At 34.8% G+C, this 21,426-nt stretch overlaps 1 protein-coding gene across 3 annotated transcripts in view; it reads left to right on the forward strand.

Moving 5' to 3' along the window:
* CCDC39 (coiled-coil domain 39 molecular ruler complex subunit) overlaps positions 1-21,426 on the forward strand; it is a 192,188-nt gene that overhangs the window by 4,921 nt on the left and 165,841 nt on the right. For 2 of the 3 annotated variants that reach the window (XM_073896763.1, XM_025878206.2), the window contains exons 2-11: positions 1,259-1,378; positions 3,214-3,360; positions 4,831-4,989; positions 5,727-5,819; positions 5,916-6,044; positions 9,231-9,422; positions 12,237-12,340; positions 12,887-13,019; positions 15,428-15,622; positions 16,578-16,742. In XM_073896763.1, the coding sequence (XP_073752864.1) occupies positions 1,259-1,378; positions 3,214-3,360; positions 4,831-4,989; positions 5,727-5,819; positions 5,916-6,044; positions 9,231-9,422; positions 12,237-12,340; positions 12,887-13,019; positions 15,428-15,622; positions 16,578-16,742 (1,437 nt within the window). The remainder of the gene's footprint in view (positions 1-1,258; positions 1,379-3,213; positions 3,361-4,830; positions 4,990-5,726; positions 5,820-5,915; positions 6,045-9,230; positions 9,423-12,236; positions 12,341-12,886; positions 13,020-15,427; positions 15,623-16,577; positions 16,743-21,426) is intronic. The other variant, XM_073896771.1, reaches the window with a different exon arrangement.

A 21,426-nucleotide genomic window follows, 5' to 3' on the forward strand; every position in this document is an offset into this window, starting at 1 on the left:
TTGAGGGTGACACAAACAGTCCATTGTAATCCATGTGACAAAAAGTAAGGAAATTAAGAACTGCTCTTAACAAATTTAAAAAAGAACAACAGGGGCACCTCGGTGGCTCTGTTGGTTGAACAACTGCCTTCGGCTCAGGTCATGATCCTGGAGTCCCTGGATGGAGTCCCACATTGGGCTCCCTGCTGGGCGGGGAATCTGCTTCTCCCTCTGACCCTCCCCCCCTCAATGCTCTTTCTCTTTCTCTCTCAAATAAATAAATAAAAAATCTTAAATAAAAAAGAACAACAAAGTAAACAAAAGAGGGAATTAAAAGTAAAACTGGGGGTGCCTGGGTGGCTCAGTCGTTAAGTGTCTCCCTTTGGCTCGAGTCATGATCCCGGGTTCCAGGGATGGAGCCCCACACCCTGCTCCCTGCTCAGCGGGAAGTCTGCTTCTCCTTCTCGCACTCCCCCTGCTTGTGTTCCCTCTCTCCCTGTCTCTCTCTCTGTCAGATAAATAAATAAAATCTTAAAAAAAAAAGTAAAACTGAAATGAAATAAAAAGCAAAAAATACATATTTAATGTTACTTAGTATGTTTAATAAAATATAGGATATAACACATAGGACATTACTATTTAATTTCTTCCTTATTTAAAAATTCAAATATTGTGGATTTTGTTGTATACCTCCTGGGTTGTAGCCCCAACTTTGGGAACCACAGATCAAGACTATAAGAAAGGATATTTTTTTGTTTTATTGAGTTTTTGTATTGCTTTGAGGGGTGATATATTCTCATTGTCCTGAGAATCTATCTTGTAATTTCCTAAAGTTTTTTTTGTTTGTTTGTTATGCATTTGCATTGTTTTGTTTCTACTCAGGGTTCTAATTCAGTGACACACAAAATACATTAACAATAAGGGTCTAAGCACAGGAGAGTTGTTCTGTTCTGTACAGCTTGCCCTAAATCTGTTGGTTTTGCATAGGAGTTCGGGGAGGAGCTGTTATGCCTGGTATCCCACTACTTACAAAATTTATGGTTCATGTTCTGTGTTTTTGTTATATCTGTTGTTATGCTCTGGTTTGCTCTAGAGATCTTGTGGTTTGATTATGGAATAAAAATACCATTTTTTTTCCCTTAAAGTACTGCTGTATGAAAATTGCATCTTAGCAGTGGTCCTTGAGAGATTTCTGAGAAATCTGAGAGGTTTCTATTGTCTTAATGTAGTGCTAATTTTCCTACAGTAATCTCTAAATTACTGCACATATTCTTTACAGTTGTCAAAGATGCAGGAGGAAAGGTCAAGCTTGCAAGATCAGCTACGTGACTATGAAGATCGAATTAATGCTATGACTTCTCACTTCAAAAATGTTAAGCAAGAATTTTCATTTACACAGGTACAGTAATGCCAACATAATGTTGATTATGCCATGTGTAGTCATGGAACATTTCACATTGCATTCACATCTGTGATTTTATTTTAGAGATACAATGGGAAACTTTAGCATAGCTAAACTATTGTGAACATAACCTTGAACTTGAAAGTAGGTAGAAAAAAAAGGCTTTGAGGAACTCACTGCTGCCACTGATTTCAGGAATAACTAATGCATTTGAAAGAAGAAATCATTCAAACAGTCTAATGTAATATTAGGCATCAGATTATATGAGAAGGGTTTAGTGATCAAACAATGATTTTAAGCCAGAATAGACCTAATGTAACACATGATAGAATTTCCACCTCCTTTTCACTTTTTCAGTGCAATCCACTGGGCCTTTTTGAGTGGAAACACATAGTTCACACACTTCAGTAGCCCTTAGGGCACTATGGTATTTTAGGATCCTGAGATGATAGAAAAGTTAAATTATATTTAGGGTATTATTTAAGATAACCAGGGAAAGTATAATCCATTTTAGAATATAACTATAAATAATAAACTTAAAACTTAGAGTGATTAGTTAAGTAAGCTTCTATTTTATGGGCAGTTTGTTCATGTGTAGAACATCATTCCCTGATGATGCCTAGCAAATCAGCTTAGCAAATCAGCCCTGGAGAGTTTACTAACTTGCATTTCAAACTATTTTTTTAAAAATGCCTCTACCTTTCTTTGAAAGATATGTAATTCTTAAAAGTGAACAAAGCATGCTTTTAATGCCAATTTATAATTAATACAGATAAGTAACCATTTTATTGTGTATAAATCTTATTAGGAAGCTACAAGTTTAATGAACTTTTAACAGCAATACTTGAAATTTTTGAATCCTGATATGATTAACTAATAAACTGTTTGGAACATCTTTTCTTAAAGTCACTAAATCACTGAGTTGGGGATTTGAAAGTCAGAGACTCTCTGTAGGTATATTTCATTATAGTTAAACCTTAATTAAATCAGATAATAGACACAAAAGACAATAAACTTCCTATACACTTTAAAAATAATACTGATGGTGATAACTTTGAAGCACTACAAACTCAGCAGTCAACAAATACTTTACTAAGTATTTTACTAAGTAAAACTTAACACAAAGGCATGATGGTTTGTTAATATATTCTGGGAAATATTTATTTATTTATTTATTTTAAGATTTTATTTTTATTTATTCGAGAGAGAGAGAGAGAATGAAAGATAGAGAGCACGAGAGGGAAGAGGGTCAGAGGGAGAAGCAGACACCCTGCTGAGCAGGGAGCCCGATGTGGGACTCGATCCCGGGACTCCAGGATCATGACCTGAGCCGAAGGCAGTCGCTTAACCAACTGAGCCACCCAGGCGCCCTATTCTGGGAAATATTTATAACCATCAGTGTTTACATTGTCATTTATAAATTATCTCTTAATTAGAATGTATAATCAGTTCTAGAAACATCCCATCTCCCAAGTATTTTTAAATTTTATTTCTTATTTTTTAGGTAAGTAATGAGTTATATCTTTTTAAAATCTCACCATTATTAACTTTGGTTTTCTTCAATTTCCCTAGACTAACATAATATCTGAAAATTGCTGACAACAATATTTTCTCCTAGGTCATTCCATGAACTGACTTTCTTACAACTAGTACACAACACAAAGTACACTGAATCATAAAGTCTAACATGGTTTAGGTTTCAGAGAAGTAGAATTAATAGTACTTAATCTCAGTATTTTGTGGGAACTTTTTTGGGGGGCTAATGGATTATTATAAATCTTTTATAATATTAAAAATTAAAACGTTTTTCTATCTCGTAAATTATTCTGTAGTCTCTTTGTAAAGCCAGGGAGCATGAGATTGAAAGTGAAGAGCATTTTAGGATCATTGCTGAAAGAGAACTGGGACGAGTGAAGGATGAAATCCAACGACTGGAAAATGAAATGGCTTCAATACAGGAAAAGAAAAGTGATAAGGAAGTATGTATTGAAATGTTACTTAAAATTTTGTGCTATTGTTCTTTCTTCCCTCACCAAACAAGCAGTGATTTTTTTTCTGTATGAGAAAGACATTCATTAATTTCCTGACATTTATTTACATTGTTTTTTGGACAATGAAAGGCATGTAGAGTTGTCATTTGAATGCAATGATAGAATGTTATATTTATTTTCCCACTATTCATTTACCAAATAGTCATTGAGCCACCATGTGCAGAGTACCACACTGGCTGTCTATTATGTGATACTAGTCATAATTTATTCAGAAGTATCATATGATACTAGGCATAATTTATTCATATATTTTTAAAAGGCCACATTAAAAAACTTACTTTTAATATTGAGTTTTCATTTTTCATTCAAAATGTTTACCTTTCATATTAATTTAGCCTGTAACTCTAATATTAAACTACTATAACCTCTTTTTCTCTTTTCCTTTGTTTTTAGTTGCCTGATTTGGGAGTTCATTCCAAATTCAATTCTTCTCTTTACATGTGCATATACATATAGAAACGCACATGTATATGCATATGTATACATACACATTTTATTATATTAATTTGTATTTATATGCATATTGATCTGTTTTCTTTTATGACTCTAGATTTGTTAAATGAATACATTTACAGGAAATTTTTTTTTATTAGTTTCAGAGGTAGAATTTAGTGATTCATCAGTTGCATATAACATCCAGGGCTCATTATATCAAGTGCCCTCCTTAATGCCCATCACCCAATTATCCCTTCCCCCTACCCACCTCCCCTCCAGCAACCCTCAGTTTGTTTCCTAGAGTTCAGTGTCTCTTATGGTTTGCCTCCCTTTCAATTTCCATCTTATTTTATTTTTCCTTCCCTTCCCCTATGTTCATCCATTTTGTTTCTTAAATTCCACGTATGAGTGAAATCATATGGTATTTGTCTTTCTCTGACTGACTTATTCACTTACAGAAATATTTTTATCTTCTTAACAACTGTATTTATTTCAACTAAAACTACTTTCAAAATTTCTGTAGAAGAAGCCTCTTAGAGGCAAGAATCTGATTGGAAATGGAGCTGATGGGGACTTGACTTGGGCTTGAGTTAGCATATCAAGCACATTATTTTTACTAAGATTGTATATCCACATGGGATGGATTTGGTGGAGTGACTGACATTAGAGATTGCTCTGGGGGGGACTTTCCCTAAAGCCTTTTTAAGCAATTTTTGACTCAACTGTTATTCTCAACCTTGTATAATCGTTTCCCCTCTATTTTACAACTGAAGAATTAAATACAAGTATGGTTGTTATATAATGAAATATGGTGCATTATATATATCTGGAAGTTGGGAAAGGGACAGGTTTTCTTCTTTCCTTTTTAATATGTCCTGTAGTATGTAATTTTATGTTTTATTTTAGTTTGTGTAGTAAATAATATTCTGTAATCTCTCCCTGCCCCCTTTCTTTGGAAATTAGAATAACATATTTAAAACTACTCAAAAATTGGATGGTTTGAAATGTCAAATGAACTGGGACCAGCAAGCATTGGAAGCCTGGTTAGAAGAATCAGCTCGTAAAGATAGTGATGCCCTCACTCTTCAGAAGTATGCACAACAAGATGATAGTAAAATTAGGGTGAGAAATTATAAATTATAATCTTAGGTTTTCTCTGAATCTGTAGTATGTGAACCTTTTTTCTGAATTACATTTGTAATTTAAAAGCCGTAGTTCTTAAACTTTCTTTGGGTCAGAGACTCCTTTGACAGTCTAATAAAGCCAAGGATCCTCTCTTTAGAAAAGTGACTATACTCAAATACTCATAAAATTTTGCTGAAACCCTCTGACCATTTAGGGATCCACAGACTCCAGGTTAAAAATCCTGATTGAGAAAAGTTTTCAAAAGCATTTCAGAGAAGAAAGTTTTATATTAGAATTAGTAATTTAACTTCTTTTGTCTAAATAACAGTTTGAATGTAATATACAGTGTTTGCTGATTTGAGACTATAGTGCTATTATTTAATATATTATTATAACCATTACTTAAAATCTACTTGTAATAAATGTATTAATACATTAGTATTATGAACATGCTATTTTCTAATAGATTTAATACCAAATGCATTATTTTAAATAATTTTAAAAGGCAAATTATTGTTTATCTTTTTTTCTAACTTTAAAAAGTATTAAAAGTCTTTTTAGAAACAATTGAGTTTTCATTGCAGCCCTTTGGGGTTAAAAGATTATGTATTATTTTGTAATTGTTTTAGATAGCAAATAAGTGTGTATCTATAATAGTACTTAATGTGAGATATATTAATAGCTTTTAAGTTAAATGATAATTTTGAATATTTTTACATGAAACTACATCATAGGCACTGACCCTGCAATTAGAAAGACTGACTGTGGAAGGTAATCAGAGAAGAAAGGTACTTGACAACGAACTTATGGAGACTCTAAGTGCACAGGTTAGTTTAGTGAAGATTTTTGTTTCTTAATTGTCGAAGGGATGTATGCAATAGCACTTAAATTCACAAAAATGTTATTTGCTCTCTATTTGACAGTTAGAATTGGATAAAGCAGCACAAGATTTTCGTAAGATTCATAATGAAAGACAAGAACTCATTAAACAGTGGGAGAACACAATAGAGCAGATGCAGAAGAGAGATCGAGACATTGATAACGGTGCCTTGGTAAAGTAGTTGTTTGGTCCTTGCAATGTTCAACTGTTATTCTCTTTTGTATTTAACTCATTCATTTCAAATGTAACTCACATTGTTATTTGAAAATCATTTATAGTAGGGTTCAATAGTTTTGGTAAATGTTTTTCAAAGCTCACTCTTTACATTTAGATATGTGATTTTATGAAGGTTATTTACTTAGGGTATTATAATGCTGAAGACTAGATCCTGCCACTCTGAAATGTGGAACAAGAGAAAGTCAATAGATAATGTTAGTGCAGTAAAACCAATGCTCTGACTTACACATGGTTGCCCAAGGTGCTTTGGACTTAATATATGTGCTGTTTGGAGTAATCACTGGTGTAGGGAAATGAGTCTCATGGTTGGCCAAGAAACAAAAAGGGAGAGTCAGGAAAGAAACCTAGACTGATAAAGTTTCACTTTTGAAACTGAGGCACCCATAATAGGGTAGAAGCTTGGAAGGGAAGGAGTACCACACTGATTAAACACGGACCTAGTGTTATTTTTGCTACTTTCAGAGGTAATTTAGGAGACGTTTTTTGGAAAGTCATTAAAGGGCAAAATGGTGGTGAGTAAAAATGGGAAGATTAGGGAGAGTTGGGAAGGAGAAGGAATTGAGGATATGTTAACTTCCTTTCTGCGTCTATTCCATGGAAAGGCAAGCAGCTTAGGTCATTGGGGGTTTGGTATTCTCATATCTGTATGAGATTTACTTGCTATATGTGACTTATATGTAAATTATTCTTTTATTTTAAATTTCTATAAGTAACCAACATTTTATCAACAAAATGGCCTATGACTTCCTTGGAGGGACAAGGGAGAACCAGTCTTAACTATGAGTTCCTTTTAATTCTTAATGCTGATCTTGGTTTCAGACATCAAGTCCTGACTCTTCCTCTGTGTAGATCAAATGTGACAGATCCAAGATTGCAGATCCACAATTGCATTCTCATACAACCCCACAGCTGAATTGACTCAGCCTGCTGATTTGGCAGAATATACAATTTGTAGCTCTCTGGTCATATTCACTATGGTTCCTTATGGACATCTCCTGGTTGTCTTTGTTGTAAGGGAATAGGATGGGTGCTAAGAAGTGGCTCCATATGTAGTGGTATGCTTCTGAGTGTTTAACAACTGGCTCCCCATTTGTAGCATTTCTGATTTCTGTGGGGAAACTACTTCCATACCAATGTGACTCCATTCAACACAGAGTTGAGAAGAGATGTGTCAGTCAGTGCTGGTAAGCCAGTGAGATCCAGTTCATACCACCAGAGGATTTGATCTTTTGTTCCTTTTCCTCCAAAACATTTCCTGCCTTCTTAGTGTCTTCTTGGCAGGAGTCTGAGCATATGAACCTGAAATTGGCTTCTTGAGAGAAACTTTTACATTATATAGAAAAGGAAAAATATTTTTCTATTATGCTTTTATTCCAGTGTAGAAATTTTGGGATATTACTGTACTTATCAGCATCACCTACAAAAAGCTTAACTGTGAGTAGATGAGAATGTTGAAGTAGGTATTAAAGTATCTGTTTAAGTTGTAGAAAATCAATATAAGGCAGGAAGTTCTAGAATGATCATTTGACATACATAAACTTAGGATGTTTTGACCTGTCTTTGGTTGAATGAACACAGTATATATATAGATTGCTACATTATAGAGTGTTAATTGTTATAGACAACATATGGGATTAAATAAATTTACAATGCTTTTTTAAATGTAATGCATTTTAGGGGCGCCTGGGTGGCTCAGTCGGTTAAGCGTCTGCCTTCAGTTCAGGTCATGATCTCAGGGTCCTGGGATCGAGCCCTGAGAATCGGGCTCCCTGCTCAGTGGGGAGCCTGCTTCTCTCTTTCCCTCTGCCCTCTGCCCTACCCCACTCCCCCACTGCCCTACCCCACTCCCCACTTCTCCTTCTCCCTCTCTGTCTGCTCTACCCCACTCCCCTGCTCATGTTCTCTCTCTCTCAAATAAATAAAATCTTTAAACAAATGTAGTACATTTCAAATATATATCCATTTAGTATGTTAATATGTACAGTATTACATACAGCATTTCTAAAACTTACTCATTTCAGAACATACACCCTCCCCCAACCCAATTTTCTGGGATTGTTTGGTGGGACCCCATTTTGGAATTACATCTTAGGGTAAAATTATCTTTTTCCTCCAATTCTTCTAACATGTTGCTATCAACATCACTTATAAAAACCACATATGAGCTTTTTATTCTTCAGCTCTAAAATCTTCTTTGTTCCACATTGCTTAAAAATTGAACCTCTTTAACATGGCAGTTAAAAAATTGATTTTTTTCACAATTGGGCCCTAACCTCTACCTTTCCAGCCTCATTCCTTTCATTTGTACCCACCCCTTCTTAATATATCCCCATTCCATCCCTGCCCTCCCTACGATTTAACCACATTAGAGTGTTTATGCATCTCCATTTATCTTTTAGGCCTAACGTAAAAGAAGCCTCTTAAGTAATGCCTTTTAGTAATTCCTCTTGGGTAGACTTCATCATCTCTTTTTCCCATGGTGCTTTGTCCACATCTCATTTACTACCTTGCATATGCTATTTATTTTTATTCTCCAAGACCAGCAAAAGGCCTTAGTGAAGACATTCTTATTGAAACCAATAACTAAAATATTATTCTCAAAAGGTGAAAAAAAAACTGGTCCTGTGAAATATTTGGAAAAAAATAATTGAAATCCAACTTTCTACGTAAAAATATTCAACAGTGTTATATTTTTTAGATATCACCTTTTGTTTATAAAAGCTTGACATTTTTTTCATCTCTTTAGCAAAGTACCAGATGAAAGAAAACAAGATCTTCAAAAAAAATGAGCTTATAGATACTGATGTGTAACATATTAATACTTTGTTTTTATTCATATAAAAATAGACTTTCTCTCTCTTTTTTTTTTGAAGTAGGCTCCACGCCCTGTGTAGAGCACAGTGCAGGGCTCGAACTCACGACCTTGAGATTAAGAGCTGAGATCAAGAGTTGGATGCTTAATTGACTGAGCCACCCAGGTGTCCCCAAAATAGACTTTTTTAAAGAAAATATTGTCTTAAGAAGTTTTGATAAAATACTGCATGTAGAAAAATGAAAACTAAATTCCTTTTTGTTTTGTTCTTTGCATTAAACATATATTTAACATATTTTTAAACCTTAGGCATTAGCAAGGATAAAGCAGGAAATAAGAGAAAAAGAAAATTTGGTTAAAGAAAAGATCAAGTTTTTGGAAAGTGAGATTGGGAATAACACAGAGTATGAGAAAAAAATTTCTGTTGCTACTCGTAAACTTTTAAAATGTAGAACGGAGTATCAGCGTCATGAAACTAACAGAAATCAGCTGAAAGATGAGGTATGTCAACTAAAAAGACTGGCTTGTGTGTTTATGACAAATTACTAAAAAATAAGCATAAAAGCTTTCTTTTGATTAAGGAATTGCCTTCTAGTTCTTTTTCTTATGTCCCTTCATGTTGTGGAACTTTTAGGGTACTGCAGTTGCAGTGAAAGCAATGGGGGGGTGGGATTGGGGGGAGGTGCCAGGCATACCACAGGTGGTGTGAAGGTCTCCTCCTGGAGTCGTACAGCACACAACTTGCCCAACACATACAGAGTTTTGTAAGTGACTTGAGGCAAAAGGTTCCCGAAGGTCTAGACTAAAATCATGATTATAACTGGCCCATGGGCAGATGTGAAGATGAAATCGACATTAGTGATAACCTGAAGTGTCTTTCCAGTGCTACATGTGTATGGTGATTTTGACTCAAATTCTAGGTGGAGTTATTTGCTTAAGTTCAGTTTCTCCCCTTGTGAAGGGATAATATTTCAGTCTAGTAGTGAGACAGTGTAGTGGTAAAATACTTGAAACAGAGAACGAAACTTCTGCTTTGTTCTTTTCTTCTTTTGCAGGCACACATGGCCAACTAGATTGTTCCATAGGGAGTGTTAGTGATCCCTTTAGTTAGCAATAAAGGGATCTTTTTGAAATTTGTGCCTTGAGGCCACATTGTTTGAAGTTACTACTGTTTAGGCAGGAAATTGGAATATTGTAGAGCATTTCATTCTACAGGTTGTTATACTTTTTATTTCTGATAAAGAAGGAAAGATTTTTTTTCTGTCCAAAAAGAGTAATTACTTATGGTCCTAAAAAAATAAAATAAGCAAATTTCTTGCCTAAATTAAATGTCACTGATAATAGTTCATTCTTAAAAATTTTTAAGTTTAAACCAATTGCATTAAAGAATGCAGGGATTCATTGATTCATTCATAATTTGTTTATTGAGATATAATTCACATATAATAATTTGCCCTTTTAAAGTATACAATTCAGTGGTTTTTAGTATTTCATAGAATGTGCAACCATCACCACTATCTAATTTTTTAGACTATCTTTGTCTTTCAAAAAGAAACTCCTTGCCCATTAGCAATCACTTTGCTTCCTTCCTCCTACTCAGCCCTGGCAACTGCTAATCTACTTTCTGTCTCTGTGGATTTGCCTATTTTGGATATTTCATATAAATGAAATAATATACTATGGAGCACTTCATGTCTGGATTCTTTTACTTACATAATGTTTTCAAGGTTCATCCATGTTGTGGTATGCATCAGTACTTCATTCATTCATTTCTTTCCTCCAAATTTTAAAATTGAGGTAAAATAGGGGCACCTGGATAGCTCAGTTGGTTAAACGTCTGCCTTCAGTTCAGATTGTGATCCCAGGGTCCTGGGATTGAGCCCTGAATCAGGCTCCTCGCTCAGTGGGGAATCTGCTTCTTCCTCTGCCCCTCCCCCTGCTCATGTTCTCTCTCTCTCTCAAATAAATAAATAAAATATTTTAAAAATTGAGATAAAGTACACATAATGTACACTTTACCATCTTAATCATTTTCAAGCATACAGTTCAGTGGTATTAAATACGTTCCTAATGTTAGGCAACCATTACCACCATCCATCTCCATAACTCTTTTCTTCTTGTAAAACTGAAACCGCATACTAATTAAACAATAACTCCCCATTCCACCCCTCCTCCCAGCTCCTAGCAAGTACCATTCTACTTTTTGTCTCTGTGAGACTACTCTAAGTACTTCATATGCATGAAATCAGTATTTATTGTTTTGTGACTGGGTTATTTCATTTATTTCACTTAGCATAATGTCCTCAAGGTTTATTTATGTTGTAGCAGGTGTCAAATTTTTGTTACTTTTTAAGGCTGAATACCATTCCATTGCATGTATATATCATGTTTTGCTACTCCGTTTATCTGTCCGTGGACATTTGGGTTGCTGCTATGTTTTAACTATTGTGAATAATGCTGCTATGAACATGGGTGTACAATTATCTCAGAATTGCTGGATGGTACTTATGGTAATTATGTTTTTAATTTTTTGAGGGACCACCATACTGTTTTCTGTAGTGGCTGTACCATTTTATATTCCCACCAATGGTGCACAAAAGTTCCAGTTTCTCCACATTCTCGCCAACACTTGTTCTTTTCTCTTTTTCTTTTTTCTTTTTTTGGTAGTAGCCATCCTTATGGAAGGGTGTGAGGTGGTATTTTATTGTAGTTTTGATTTGCATTTCCATAATGATTGATGCTGTTGAGCATTTTTTATTAGTATATCTTCTTTGGAGAAATGTCTATTCAAGTCCTTTGCTCATTTTTGGATCAGTTTGGGGTTTTTTTTTTTTGTTGATGGTGGTGAGTTTTAGAAATTATCTATATATTCTAGATATTAATCCCTTATCAGGTATATGATTTGCAAGTATTTTCTCCATTTTATGGAGTGCTTTTAACTGTGTTGATATTGTCTTTTGATGCACAGAAGTTTTAAATTTTGATGAAGTCCAATTTGTCTTTTTTTCTTTTGTTGCCTGTCATATCCAAGAAATTATTGCCAAATCCAATACTGTGAAGCTTTTGCTCTAAGTACCGTTCATGAATCTATGTAGGACTGTATAATTTGCCAGTATCATGAAATAAGTCATTTAAAATGTAATATCAGAGCAAAAAGAAAAACTGGTTATATGGATTACAGCAACATGGGCACTGTATTTATAGGTGTGATGTAGGTTAAAAACTAACATGTTCAGAATAGAACTTCTCAAAAATAAAATTAATTTATAAGATGTAGAGTAACTATGTAATTTTTGTCTGTTAACTAATGAATAGCTGGATTCTTTAAAAGCCACTGTGAATAGAAGTTCCAGTGATTTAGAAGCTATAAGGAAAAATATTTCCAAAATAAAGAAGGACATTCATGAAGAAACAGCAAGGTAAGAAAAAAGATACTTAAATATGTTTATAGTTTTTGACTACTTATGTTTTTTTAAAGATTTTATTTATTTATTTATTTGAGAGAGAGAGAGAGAGAGAGAGAGAGAACAAGTAGAGGGAAGAGCAGAGGGAGAGGGACAAGATGCAGGGTTTGATCTCATGACCCTCAGATCACACCCTGAGCTGAAATCAAGAGTTGAATGCTTAACTGACTGAGCCACTCAAGCTCCCTAGTTTTTGACCACTAGAAAAATTATTAAATATTTAAGCTTTTGTTAAATAATTGTAAACTGATGGCTACTAAATTATTAAACTTAAAAAAAAGTTTTTCCTGGATTTTTCTTTGTAAAGGTTTAGGAACAATATTTTTATGACTTATTAAATATATAAGGTTTCCAGAAAGGTAATAAAAAGGTTTAGGTTTATGGCCTAAAGAAACCTAAAGAAACCTTCAAGTTATATGAAGAAATCTTAGGATAAGCTATTCCATGTTTGTATTACTTTTTAGACATGTTTTCTATTTTTTCCTCATAAATTCTCTCTAGGTTACAGAAAATTAAAAATCATAATCAGATTGTAAGAAAAAAATTAAAGCAGATAACTGAGAAAACAATGTCTGTGGAAGAGAGAGCTACCAATTTGGAAGATACGCTAAGGGAAGAGGAAAAAAGTGTAAAGGTAAAGTTTAGTTTTAGTTCTTAAACAGTCACAGAATCTAGCAATAGTGAATTAGACTCTTGCAATTAGGGAGTAGGAGGTCTTTTAAGAGGCTCTGCTTTCTGGTGTGACCACATTTGTAATCAGAATTTTGAGTTGTTGGACCCCCTTTTTGTATGTGGCTTCTGAAGATGTTTCTGGCCTTCTCTCTTAAAGCTTCTACTTCTCCTTTTGCTTTACTTTCAGCATTTGCCTTGGCTGTCTTCTTTCAAAGGTAGCCCTCCACCTGTGATCTTGTGCCTTTCCAATGCCTGGTGTGTCTTTGCTTGTCATTCATATATATGCTCTTATACTGCAGACATACCTTGAAAAATGCCCATGTTTTAAAATTTATTTCTACCCTTACAGTTGGTTATCATTTGTTTTTTTTTGTTTGTGATCAAATTCCCCCCAATGGTCTACATTCCTTCCCTGTATTTCTTTATCATTTATTATCTCTGACAGTCTGGCACCATTTATAAGTAAATGGACTCTTAAGTGTTCCTACTTTACTAACTCTACTGGGATGTCTTTGGCGTCTTGGTAGCATTTAGGCCAATTTTTGAGAAACTGGGAAAGGCTGGTTCACCATTTCCTCTTTGAAAACTTCCAAGTGACTTCTGTGACCTGACACCATTGGCACTACTTCTTGCTTCTACTCTTTCTGAGGGGCAGCTGAAGATCACGGCAAAATCCCTCATTTGCTAAATATCAAGTATGGTTTCACTTATATTTGGATAAAATCAAGCTTCTTTGGTGTGCTGTTGGATGTTCAAAATCTCTGAATAATGAAGTCATGCAGCAGGCTTGACTTGAGTGGCATAGGAATCTAAATCACATTATTTAAAAAAAAAAAAGGTTTTTTTTCCTCCCAAGAGCTTGATTTTCTGTAGCGCTGAGATAGGACAATATTAGAACTTATTAGAAATCTGCAAAGACTGAAATCCATATGAAATAGACCTTTTGATGATGACATTAAAAACTGGTGACATTTTTTAAGAAATTAGCTTAATTAGAAAAAATGGGATTGGCAGCATGTGTGCTACTTGTGCTGTCTCAGCGGTTTATTCATAATCTTGGTTTTTGTAGCTGTTTTTCTTTGTTTGGAAAAATCCTAATCCTGTATGTTTTGGAGATGTATTATGTTATTCACCACCAAGCACTGACTTTAAAACTGCCAAGCAGTCTTTGAGAAGGTCTTAAAACTAATGAAAATTGTCTATTATATAAAAAAGGCATTTTAAAGATTATATTAGATTATATTTCTTAATTTGTCAAAATTTAAATGTGCCAGTCACAGATTTTGTTTTCATATTGAGGTTCATTGGTTGCCAAAAGGAAATATACTTATCTGGGCATAAGAGCACAGAGGGAAGTTATTTCAACAATTAAAATGATAACTTTCAACAGATCTTGCTTGGCATGGGAGATCTATTTGAAGCCTAGAACACTTGTCGTGGAGCCTTAAGGTCAAGACAGATCTGCCTCTTGAGAAATGAGCGGTGGGAATGGGGGACTGGTTTCTGTTTCCTAGAAGGCTGCACATGTAGGGAGGCCAACTAGAGACAAGGTATGAATGAAGGTGCCAGTGGTGTGTTGGGGCCAGCCCTTACCAGCTCTTAAGAGTTGATAGTTAAATTTTCTGGAATTTTGCAAGTCAGCTGCTAAACATGGCTACTATTAAAAATTAAATTATATAGACTTATAATTAAATACATAATATTAAAAACAAAGTAATAAGCACTCATCACTTCTAAATTATTTTACTAAATTTTACTATTATCTATTTATGCTTTTAAGGTTACTTAAAATTACTTACATTTATTATATCTGTATAGTGGAAATACTATGTAATGATCTGCTACTGTGTATCTCTTTCCAACTCTGCATTTAGCAGAATCATGTTAGTAGCTTGAAATTGGCCATAATGGGAATATTTATAAAAAGAAAATCAGCTTCTTCCCCCTAACCTGCCATCTATTGGAAAGCTGATGTTTAAACATTTACCTGCTCACCACTGGATAGTGCCCAGAAGAAGGTGGGAGATTGAGCTATGTGATTTCTTTCCTGTAACACCCTCAAGACTTCAGCAAATTCTGTGAACTTAAAAGTTGTGCGTGTCTGCTATATCTAAGGAAGCCAGTGGAATGGCCAGGTTCTAAGGTGTAGAATGACATGGTGTAGAATTAAGATGACAGATCAAGTTACTGGAATAGAGTAGATTATAAGAAATGTTGGAGATTTGTTGAAGTTGTGGGAAGGGCATTCTTATATTCTCAAGGGCTGAAATGTTGGGGGGTTAATTTATGACCCCCCAGATTATAATGTTCATATAATAAAACATTTCAAGGTATTATAATTTCATTGATCACTATTATTCTTATCATCAGGAAGTGGAAGTTCAATTGAACATAGTGAAAGATGTGCTGTTTAAGAAAGTTCAGGAATTACAGACTGAGACAATGAAAGAAAAAGCTGTTGTATCAGAAATTGAAGGAACTCGTTCCTCCCTAAAGCACCTCAACCATCAGTTACATAAACTGGATTTTGAAACCTTGAAGCAGCAAGAAATTATGTACAGTCAGGTAGATGTTAATCTTATGAATGTCTTCCATATTGATTTGTTATAGTTGTGACGGTTAAGATACCACAATGTCCTGAAAAAACAAAGATTTTTAAAGCACTCTTGGAGGGATAGACAGATGCTGAAATAGGATATCATGTTTGGTAAGCAGTAGGGTAAGGGAGCCTTAAAACCTATTTTTTTTCTTGATCTGAAATAAACAGGTCAGAGGATAGACAACTCCAGTGAGGGACAATCATGCTTTAAAGGAACCTGGGGCAATTGGGCCTGGAGTAAAACAAACCAAGGAGTGGGCTATCTGAAACCTGGAAAAACTGTATGTTGAGTCTTAGTCATGCAAACATGGGCTTCCTTACCCCAACCCCTGACTAATAGTTTAAAAGCACTTCAGACATTTTTCCTTATTTGTTCCATTTATATATTCTGTCTCATGTTAATTCTTTAATATCATCCCTCTCTACATCTTAATTTCCTTGTCTAATGTCATAGTTTCTCAAAATTACAGATGTTAAAGTATTATTTTAAAAATAATTCATTGGAAGTTCATCATATTTGAGCCATTCATGGCTAACAATTTGTGACTTTTTTGTATCCCTTAGAAAATGTGCCCTCAAAAATCCATGTCCATGTAAATCCAGTGGATTTACTGAGGTTCCATCCTAGTAGTATATACCCTCTTAGCTGACTTCTTATATTTTCAGAAGATTACTTACCTTTATGTCACTATCATGTACCTTGATTGTTGAAGAATAGTTTGCTGTTTCTCCACTTAGAGTTAAAAAGGATTTTGTACTATAAATTACTGAAGAATTAAAGTGATTTTAGTAAATAACACTTAAGACTAAACTTTAAGAAAGTGTTTATTGTGTTTTATTGTGTTTATTGTGTAAAACCATTTATGGAAATGGTCTTAACTGTTTGTTTCTCCTTACTATCTGTTTTTAAAAATGTAACAGGATTTTTACATTCAACAAGTGGAACGCCGAATGTCACGGTTAAAAGGAGAAATTAATTCAGAAGAAAAACAAGCCCTGGAAACAAAAATTGTTGAACTTAAAAAGACATTGGAAGAGAAAAAATCTACATTCGGCCTTTTGGAAACACAGATCAAGAAGCTTCATGTAACTTAGCCAAAATACTTTTGATGCTTCAAATATCCTAGTCATTAGTCATTCTGTTTTAAGTCAACTTGGTCCTAAGACTTTACTTTGGATAGGATGATTGCCAAGCTACCTGCATGTATAAAAAATGTATGAACTAATGTTCATGTTTCTATACCGACTATGAGAATATAACATTACCATTGATTATGCATTTACTATATGATAAGTATATTACATGCCTTTAGTATTTTATCTCATTTAATCTTTATCAGTGTCTTGTGAGGGAGATATTATTACTTGTGTCACAGATTAAATTGTCCATGGTTACACAGCTAGTACATGGAGAGCTAGGATTTGATCCTTGGCTCATAGGACTTCAAAATACTCTTAAATAGTACATGATTTAAAACGTTGACAAACTACAATTTTCTATGATGTTTTTGCCAGAATAACTTAATTGCCCTTTATCTTTGAAATGACCTTTATGGGTCATCTATTGTAGTTATTCACATATTTACTTGGTTATAATATTTTGAATGACTACTTTGTTAATAAGATGAAAATGTTCTTCATCTTCCAGTATTTCAGTGTTTATGGTCATATAAAACCTATGTTAGGGGAACCTATATAATATAAACCCTGTGTTAAAGATTAACTGGAGAGTAAGAATGAAGGCGATCATAGACCAGAATGGGATGAGAACCCCAAAGGATAGGAGTCATTTATAGTTTGAAAGGCTTGTGATGAGTGTCCTCTAGTGGTTATAAGAAGAATTGCCTTGAATTCCTTTAGGATGACAAAGGTGAAAGGGAGCTCTTACTTTTTAAAATTAATTAAAAAAAAAATTTACAATGACAACATTTTGGTTTTGGAGTGGCTTGTAGCCTGATGAAATTTTTAAAAACTGTTTCTTTAGATTTGTGGAAAAGAACACATGTTTTGGAATCAGAAACAACTGGTTTTAAAATCAAGTTTATATCAGTATTGCTACTTTTTTTTTTTTATTAACATATAATGCATTATTTGTTTCAGGAGTACAGGTCTGTGATTCATCAGTCTTATACAATTCACAGAGCTCACCATAGCACATACCCTCCCCAGTGTCCATCACCCAGCCACCCCATCCCTCCCATCCCCCACCACTCCAGCAACCCTTTGTTTCCTGAGATTAAGAGTCTTTCATGGTTTGTCTCCCTCTCTGGTTTTGTCCTGTTTCATTTTTCCCTCCGTTGCCCTATGATTCTCTGTCTTATTTCTCAAATTCCACGTATCAGTGAGGTCATATGATTATTGTCTTTCTCTGATTGACTTATTTCGCTCAGCATAATACCTTCTAGTTCCATCCACATTGTTGCAATTGGCAAGATTTCATTTTTTTGATGGCTGCATAATATTCCATTGTGTATATATATATATATATATATATATATACATATACATATATATATGTATATATATATATATATATATATACATATATATATACCACATCTTTTTTATCCATTCATCTGTTGATGGACATCTAGGCTCTTTCCATAGTTTGGCTATTGTGGACATTGCTGCTATAAACATTGGGTGCATGTGCCCCTTCGGATCACTACCTTTATATCTTTGGGGTAAATACCCAGTAGTTCAATTGCTGGGTCATAGGGTAGCTCTATTTTGAACTTTTTGAGGAACTTCCATACTGTTTTCCAGAGTGGCTGCCCCAGTTTGCATTCCCACCAGCAGTGTAGGAGGGTTCCCCTTTCTACATAATCCTCGCCAACATCTGTCATTTCCTGACTTATTAATTTTAGCCATTCTGACGGGTGTGAGGTGGTATCTCATTGAGGTTTTGATTTGGATTTCCCTGATGCCGAGCGATGTGGAGCACTTTTTCATGTGTCTGTTGGCCATTTGGATGTCTTCTTTGGAAAAATGTCTGTTCATGTCTTCTGCCCATTTCTTGGATTATTTGTTCTTTGGGTGTTGAGTTTGATAAGTTCTTTATAGATTTTGGATACTAGCCCTTTATCTGATATGTCATTTTCAAATATCTTCTCCCATTCTGTCAGTTGTCTTTTGGTTTTGTGGACTGTTTCTTTTGCTGTGCAAAAGCTTTTTATCTTGATGAAGTCCCAATAGTTCATTTTTGCCCTTGCTTCCCTTGCCTTTGGTGATGTGTCTAGGAAGAAGTTGCTGCGGCTGAGGTCAAAGAGGTTGCTGCCTGTGTTCTCCTCAAGGATTTTGATGGATTCCTTTCTCACATTTAGGTCTTTCATCCATTTGGAGTCTATTTTTGTGTGTGGTGTAAGGAAATGGTCCCGTTTCATTCTTCTGTATGTGGCTGTCCAGTTTTCCCAACACCATTTGTTGAAGACACTGTCTTTTTTCCATTGGACATTCTTTCCTGCTTTGTCGAAGATTAGTTGACCATAGAGTTGAGGGTCCATTTCTGGGCTCTCTATTCTGTTCCATTGATCTATGTGTCTGTTTTTGTGCCAGTACCATACTGTCTTGATGATGACAGCTTTGTAACAGCTTGAAGTCCGGGATTGTGAGGCCACCAGCTTTGCTTTCCTTTTTCAACATTTCTCTGGCTATTTGGGGTCTTTTCTGGTTCCATACACATTTTAGGATTATTTGTTCCATTTCTTTGAAAAAAGTGGATGGTATTTTGATAGGAATTGCATTAAATGTGTAGATTGCCCTAAGTAGCATAGACATTTTCACACTATTTGTTCTTCCAGTCCATGAGCATGGAACGTTTTTCCATTTCTTTGTGTCTTCTTCAATTTCTTTCATGAGTATTCTATAGTTTCTGAGTACAGATATTTTGCCTCTTTGGTTAGATTTATTCCTAGGTATCTTATGGTTTTGGGTGCAATTGTAAATGGGATCGACTCCTTAATTTCTCTTTCTTCTGTCTTGTTGTTGGTGTATAGGAATGCCACTGATTTCTGTGCATTGATTTTATATCCTGCCACTTTACTGAATTCCTGTATGAGTTCTAGCAGTTTTGGGGTGGAGTCTTTTGGGTTTTCCACAGAAAGTATCATACCATCTGCAAAGAGTGAGAGTTTGACTTCTTCTTTGTAGGTGCAGATGCCTTTTATTTCTTTTTGTTGTCTGATTGCTCTGGCTAGGACTTCTAATACTATGTTGAATAGCAGTGGTGATAGTGGACATTCCTGCCATGGATGTTCCTGACCTTAGGGGAAAAGCTCTCAGTTTTTCCCCATTGAAAATGATATTCGCTGTGGGGTTTTCATAGATAGCTTTTTTGATATTTAGGTATGTACCCTTTATCCCTACACTGTGAAGAGTTCTAATCAAGAAAGAATGCTGTACTTTGTCAAATGCTTTTTCTGCATCTATTGAGAGGATCATATGGTTCTTGTTCTTTTATTAATGTATTGTATCACATTGATTGATTTGTAGATATTGAACCAACCTTGCAGCCCAGGAATAAATCCCACTTAGTCGTGATGAATAATCATTTTAATGTACTGTTGGATCCTATTGGTTAGTATTTTGGTGAGAATTTTTGCATCCATGTTCATCAGGGATATTGGTCTGTAATTCTCCTTTTTGATGGGGTCTTTGTCTGGTTTTTGGAATCAAGGTAATGCTGGCCTCATAAAATGAGTTTGGAAGTTTTCTTTCCATTTCTATTTTTTGGAACAGTTTCAGAAGAATAGGTATTAATTGTTCTTTAAATGTTTGGTAGAATTCCCCTGGGAAGCCATCTGGTCCTAGGCTCTTGTTTGTTGGGAGATTTTTGATTACTGCTTCAATTTCCTTACTGGTTATGGGTCTGTTCAGGTTTTCTATTTCTTCCTTCTTCAGTTTTGGTAGTTTATATGTCTCTAGGAATGCATCCATGTCTTTCACATTGTCTAATTTGCTGGCATATAGTTGCTTATAATAGTTCTTATTATTGTTTGTATTTCTTTGGTGTTGGTTGTCATCTCTCCTGTTTCTTAATGATTCTGTTCATTTGGGTCCTTTCTCTTTTCTTTTTGATAAGTCTGGCCAGGGGTTTATCAATCTTAATTCTTTCAAAGAACCAGCTCCTAGTTTCATTGATCTGTTCTGCTCTTCTTTTGGTTTCTATTTCATTGATTTCTGCCCTGATCTTTATGATTTCTCTTCTCCTGCTGGGTTTAGACTTTATTTGCTGTTCTTCCTCCAGCTCCTTTAGGTGTAGGGTTAGGTTGTGTATTTGAGACCTTTCTTGTTTCTTGAGAAAGGCTTGTATTGCTATATACTTTCTTCATAGGACTGCCTTTGCTGCATCCCAAAGATTTTGAACAGTTAGTTGTATTTTCATTTTCATTTGTTTCCATGAATTTTTAAAAACTCTTTAATTTCCTTCTTGACCCATTCATTCTTTAGTAGGATGCTCTTTAGCCTCTATGTATTTCTTTCCAACTTTCCTCTTGTGATTGAGTTCTAGTTTCAAAGCATTGTAATCTGAAAACATGCAGAGAACGATCCCAGTCTTTTGGTACTGGTTGACCTGATTTGTGACCCAGGATATGATCTATTCTGGAGCATGTTCCATATGCACTAGAGAAGAATGTGTATTCTGTTGCTTTGGGATGGATTGTTCTGAGTATATCTGTGTGGTTGCTGGTCCAGTGTGTCATTTAAAGCCTTTATTTCCTTGTTGATCTTTTGCTTAGATGATCTGTCCATTTCAGTGAAGGGGGTGTTA

The sequence above is a fragment of the Callorhinus ursinus genome, unplaced genomic scaffold, assembly GCF_003265705.2.
Source record: "Callorhinus ursinus isolate GAN/ISIS: 27379988/994484 unplaced genomic scaffold, GSC_fseal_2.0 scaffold1, whole genome shotgun sequence".
Taxonomy (NCBI): Eukaryota; Metazoa; Chordata; class Mammalia; order Carnivora; family Otariidae; genus Callorhinus; species Callorhinus ursinus.